A 6,440-nucleotide genomic window follows, 5' to 3' on the forward strand; every position below is an offset into this window, starting at 1 on the left:
TCTTCTAACTTCTATTGTAGTGTGTTATATTTGCTTAATATACAACTAAAATTCATAAGTTTCAAATTTATTATTCAATTTTATCATCTCTTAAGGAATAAGGAGATTATCAAAATAATAAAAACTCATCACAAAATTACAATGTTATCTTAACCAAAATTAAAATAAAACTAAAGGAATAAAATAATTACTAACCCAAACAAAAATTCAACGAAAGCTATAAAATGGAGAGAGAAGACTTTGTGATGGAAAATTAAAAAAACACAATACCAAAACACATATTTATTATAAAAAATAAGTAAATAAATAAAAAACATCAAACTTAATCAGAGTTATAAGAAAGAACAAAATACACCAAAAGAATGTAGAGAGAGAGAGAGAGAGAGTACTCAGTTTTTTTGTAAGAAAAATATGGATTAGATAAGAGAAATGATATTGAATTTATAAAAAATAAAAAGGGGAGAAAAAGAGTCAAAATTTAACAAAGTGAAAATGATGAAAGAAGTGTAATGGTAAAGTAAAAGTAGTGGGAGATAAAGAGACAAAAGAGGAAGGGGAAAAGTTGGAGGAAATGTAACAATAAATATGGACTACTATAGTGAAGAATAGTTCTTTTTTTTTTTTTTTTTTTATAAAAAATAGAAAAAAAAAGTTAAAAAAAAAAAAAAAGAGATAGAAAATAAGTGAATGATGTGGCCACTAATGTGACTCAATAGGAAGATAACAATAACAAATACTACGCTTTAGCTTTTTGAGATATATATATATATATAAATAGATATGGATTACTTTTTTGCTGAACTCATCCTTGACTTATGTGAAAATCCATAACATATATGTTTTTCAACAAGCACTCTGATTATCTATATGACTTGTTGAGATACTTATATCTCAAAATGTTTATGTAACTATGCATATGAATAGAACGTAGAAACCTCATTTTATGCACCAAAGCAACCTTAGCCAAAAGTTCCGTGCAAAATATTAAACATAATCGATTTTATTTATTTTGAATCATTGATTACAACTTATCAAAGAATGACAACTATTACACAATCCTTTCTTTTTTTTTTTTTTGTGTGGCAACAACCAACTTATTTTTATACCACGAGGAACTCAAATGCAAATGTACAATTGAAAACAATTGAACAAATTGAAGGCATGTATGTAACAATTTCCTTGAAAAAATTAAACGCCAGTTGTGTAAGGCACATTGGTAGCCGGCAACCAAGAACCGCCGGAGATAAAGTTTGCAACAGTGTATTGTGAAGCCACAGATGCACTAGTAATGACATGGTAGCCAGGCCAATTGACCCTTTTAGCAGTTGATGATCCCGGCCCTGTGTTGGCATACTCCGCATAATACAAGGTCTTAAGGGCAAAATTTCCACTCCATTCCATCCATCCAGCTGGAGCAATCAAGCTATCTAAGTATGTTTTCATAAAAACCGTGCGTGAGTACTCCTTCCATGGCCTCCCTAAGTATGTTGTAACTGAGCTTTGTGACGCCTTTAAATCCGAAGCAGCCTTGACTGTACAATCATGAATAGAAATCCCAGTGTTTTGATTAGGGTCAGTCCTACCTTGTGCAGTAAGAGTATTGGTCTTGTTAGGAGGGTAACGTGCATAAATGTTACAATTTTGGAGAACAACCGCGGCATTTCCAAATATAAAATCGACCGTGCCATATATGTCACATTCCCTATAGAATTGCCTTTGGGAATGGACATAAAGGGTGTCTTGGTACCCTTCCAAGCTGCACCTGTAAAATACCGAGAGATCGGACCCAGAACGAAGGGCCACGGCTTGTTGATTTACTGCACCGGCAGTGTTCCTTATAGTGATGTCGCGAGCAATGAATCCATCTCCCACAACAGCTGAAAATTCAAGAAAACAAAAGCTTAATTGTCATGTCAAAAATATTTTACTCGAATTTTAGATTCACATTCATTATTTTAGTAAAATTATGACTGTATAAGGTGTAAGACATGATACTTCGGGGTACTGAATCAGATGTGGCAAGTTAGGACCACAAGTAATTAAATACGACAATAATTATTAGCATAAAAACATTATTATATATACACAAGCAATGCCTTGTTGGTCACCTTCGATTGAAACTTAATTAAGCAAAAAAAACCTATCCAAAAAAACAAAATAAAAACCTTATGTTATAAACAATTCAGGTCGTGAATTTTCCTCCTAGTGGGCCATGCCCTACGACTTGTACTAATTTTAATGGGTTCTTGGCCACATTTTTTAGATGCAAAGGGTTTGGTCGTTGGTAGTTGGTACCATAGCGTACAGACAGGCTCAAACTAGGTACTTTAATCTTGTCATTTTCTATTTGACATATATGCAAAGATAGATATGTCTTATATAATGTAAAATTTCAATTTCATGGTAGTGTGTAAAATTCTTGCGCATGAAGGCAGGTGGATTCCCTTCTTGATCAAGTAGGGTAGGTGGAGTTGCGTGACATCACATAGTATTAGAATAATTTGTAAATCGATGAATCTCATGTCTATGGTAACTTAATTAAGAAAGAGAGAGAGAGAGAGAGAGAGAGAGAGAGAATATTATACCTTTAATCTAGAATTTCTAGACCATGGTCCTTTTCGGCCTATTCCTTGAAAAAAACTTCCATTGAAAAAGATAGAACCCAATTTGACAAAAAGAACTTTCACACAAAATTTTGTCAAATTTGATGCTATAATATTTTGCTATAGTCATCGTACTTAATTTTGAAAAAAAAAAAGGCCAAAACATAATTGACAACCAAGGTACCTTGAAAAGAAAGTATCTCATACATTCAATATATGTATTAGTTGTTCGAACTTCAATTTGAAAATTAAAAAGTAAAAAAAAAAAAAAGAGGCAACTTCTTCCGCAAAATCTTGTCAAATTTTTTTTTGAGAAACAAATCTTGTCAAATTTGATGACTTAGTAATCCTACTTAATTTCCAAAAAAAAAAAAAAAAAAAAAACCATATCATTGATACCTAAAGTCTCTTGAAAAATAAGAAAGTATCTATCCAATATATGTATTGGATGTGAGCCTTACACACTCATGAGAACCCCATGTTATGGGACATCCAATACATAGGTTGGATCCAAGCAATAATTTTTCTTTCCTTTGAACCTAAACCTACATTTGTAACCCTGGAGAGATTAAAAAAAAATTAAAAACAAAACCAAAACCAAAACCAAGCCTTGGTCTGGTATATGAATAGCGTGCATTATGAAATATGACTCCTTTTAAATTCAGAGTTTGATAAGTAATCTCACTAGAATTTCTAAATTACGTACTCAATAACTCAGCTGACTTAGAGCATCTCCAACGGTTTGGGCATCCGGCTCTAGTAGATTAAATTTGGAAAATGAGGTGCACTGTAGATGCTCCAATAGCTTCGGCAAACATTAATTTTTTTTTGGCTAATGAACAGTAGTCCATCAAGTCTAATGGGCTACTGTTCATTCTTCAAATACATTTTTTCTATTATAATAATGATGTGTTGTATAAAAAAATGTTGGAAGATGTGTAGTTAAAAAAAGAATAAGTAATGAATGAAAAAAATAATATTTAAATGAGATAGAGAATCTGTTGGAAGTGTATTTGAAAAAGTGGGTAGGTAAAAGTTAAATGTCACTATTCATTTTCCAAATAGTAAAAAATTTGGAGAAGCTGTTGGAGATGCTCTTACATATCTAAAAATTCAATTGAGGTCAATTTATGCAGGGAGGTGCTTCTTTTTTTCTTTTCTTTTCTTTTTTTTCTTTTTTTCCGAACTGGTCAGAAATTTCCTGGTATTTTTGCATAGTTGCATTACTTGGTCCAAACCTTTCAAACCTCTAAACTTCCACTTCTTATTAATCTCTTTTATCTCATATCTAAGCGTAACTTTTCTTAGTCCAAGCCATGATTTTATCCACTAGACATATAAATATATTTTTTATATTTTACAGGGAAACAATTAATAGCAATTTCTTCGCACAAAAATTTAGCATATATTATTAGAAGTCAATTGAATTTACTTACCAATAGTGGCTGAATTGAAGGTTGTAGAACCTCCACCAACACTTTTGCTCCCAGTGACTATGGTTTTTCCTATACCATCTCCCACCAACATAATATTCTTCAACTTAATCTCAACGTTTTCTTTGTAAGTCCCAGCCTTCACATATATCACAAACCTCCCACTTCCTAACTGTGACGACGCTGCACTTATCGCCTCGTTTATCGTCTTATAATTCCCTGAACCATCTTGTGCCACCACAATATTGGCCTTAGGAGCTGAAGAAGACTGCAAGAGTTTCCGGTCACCGGGCTTAACCCAAGTTGGGAAACCATGTTTATAACTCGGTACAGTGTATGGAACTTTGTTAAGAGCTAAAGCGTTGCTAATTAGCTTAGAAACATTGTTTGACATCAAGGGCAAGAGATTGTCTGGGACCCCTAGTTCAATAAACCCGGCCCGACACGTCTCAAGGTTGGTTAGAGCCGTGCTGAGCCATGTTTGAGCATCGGTTTGGCTGCACTTGACATTAGGGTCGATGGTTTTGTTAAGCCTAAGGTGGGTGTACTCATAAAGCTCAAGGCAATCAGCCCATGCAACTTTTTCGCGAGCATTTTTGCACTTGGGCCCCAGTGAAAATATGTTATTTTGAGCCTTCAGGGCACGTTCTAGTGCAAGCTGCTTTGAAATTGTGAAAAAATCGGACTTTTGCTTGATGGGGTTGTGGTAATTAGGCTTATGGCTTAAAAAATACTCACATGGCTCAGGGTTTGGGGTTTGGCTACACCATTTTTTAATATCTGCTTGGGAGTAACCAAGAATGGTTGGAGACAGAAAAAGAGGCACAAATAGAAGTGTAACCAATGCCCGAAGTGCCATGTTTTGGCCTTTTCGATGGGCTATAAGAAATGTTTGACAGACAAGGGACAATATTAGATGTGAATGATTGGGTGTTTGGGATTTGTATGGGACTTCATGCCTCCAAACTCATACTTATATAGAAGAAGAAAACGATAAGAGTCGTAACAATGTGGGAAACACAACATTTTTTCTAATCCTTATTTTTTTTTCTAGTTTTTATAATAATTAATGACTTTTTTTTTTTTCAAAATTAGAATGAATGATATTATAAAATAATAACATAATATTAGAGTGGCTAACAATATTTTTATAAAATATTATAATACCGTTAGTATTACAATAATTTGTAGTTTGGTTTGGGGTAGTTTTTGAAAAAACTAACTAATATTGACTAAATTTTGTATGTTGACCCTAGATGACGAAGGACATTCTTGGAGGCTAGAAACGCGTATGCATGCAATAAATATTGTATGAATGAAAATTTAGCGTCGGAATCTGAATGTATGGAGTTCTAATCACATAACTAATTGGGACAGCCTACCTACGTTGAAGAATTTTTGAATGAGAATGTTTTATGGTCAACTTGCATATATGGCTGGACTACAGGATGATATGAATGATCAAAATTAAAAAGATATATTATCGGATGCGATTATTCTTTCTTTTCTTGATAAGTACTATCTGATGTGATTATCTATTTTATTGAATAGACTAATCAATGGTTTGGCTTTCCTCTCTCTTTTCCTAGCAATATTCTCTTATCACGGATTCACAATGGCTTTTTGTGACGGTTCCATTTTGGTGTACACCATGTTTGATTTGAAATCTTTTATTGACAATATAACAGACTTTATTAATTGAATTAATAGAAACTTTAGTAATAAACTTTTCAAACTAAAGTTTTTTCACCCCTAACTTTCCCCAATCTTAAAAAAAAGAAAAAAAAATTGTTAAATAGGATTAACGATCGCATAAATTTGAACTTATAAGACCAAAATTACAATTATCAGTGGCATAAATTCAAACATAGGTCTGAAATTAAGGGTGTAATTTGTATTTTTGTGTTTTAAAAAAATTAATATGTTTTTAGTATTAAATTTTTATTTTTTAATGGTAAACAGGAGTTATGGACAAAAGAACAAATAGTAACAAAAAATGCGAACTTACTGGATCAAAAAGACTATTAATATTTTTGCCTAAATTTAATGGGTGCAATTGACTATATTTAATTGGTATAATTTATATTTTTTCCTAATTGTTGTATAACAATTTGTATCTATAGTATACCTGGGGATTCTAGCATTTTGCACTTATTGTTTAAAAATTTTAGCAATATGTCCCTGTTTTGAAACTATTTAAGTATATGATCTTGTTTTGAAACTTGATTTTAGTAAAATCGAGTTTCAATTGGTTTAAAATCAAATTATACCCGATCAAACAAAAAAAAAAAAAAATGCATGGAATATGAGTTCATGGAGCTCGAGTTCCACACCTATAGCTACGTTTTGATTGTCCTATAGTGGTGTTTTAAATGGAACTCGAGTTTCATGCATATCTTTTTCT

At 32.4% G+C, this 6,440-nt stretch overlaps 1 protein-coding gene across 1 annotated transcript; it reads right to left on the bottom strand.

The window, feature by feature from the left end:
• Window positions 1-1,069: 1,069 nt before the first annotated feature.
• On the bottom strand, window positions 1,070-4,959 carry LOC115984023 (pectinesterase 2-like). Its single transcript, XM_031106899.1, has 2 exons — window positions 4,040-4,959; window positions 1,070-1,877 (listed from the first exon to the last, which is right to left on the bottom strand). The coding sequence occupies exons 1-2, from the start codon at window positions 4,893-4,895 to the stop codon at window positions 1,189-1,191; spliced, it is 1,545 nt and encodes a 514-aa protein (XP_030962759.1). The 5' UTR covers window positions 4,896-4,959; the 3' UTR covers window positions 1,070-1,188.
• Window positions 4,960-6,440: the final 1,481 nt, after the last annotated feature.

Source organism: Quercus lobata, chromosome 4 (assembly GCF_001633185.2).
Source record: "Quercus lobata isolate SW786 chromosome 4, ValleyOak3.0 Primary Assembly, whole genome shotgun sequence".
Lineage (NCBI taxonomy): Eukaryota > Viridiplantae > Streptophyta > Magnoliopsida > Fagales > Fagaceae > Quercus > Quercus lobata.

Bases quoted from the DNA above. Each gene is read 5' to 3' on its own strand.
- LOC115984023 (XM_031106899.1), bottom strand. From the start codon at position 4,895: ATGGCACTTCGGGCATTGGTTACACTTCTATTTGTGCCTCTTTTTCTG. The intron at 1,878-4,039 runs GTAAGTAAATTC...TTGAATTTTCAG, and splicing joins CTTCAATTCAGCCACTATTG to CTGTTGTGGGAGATGGATTC.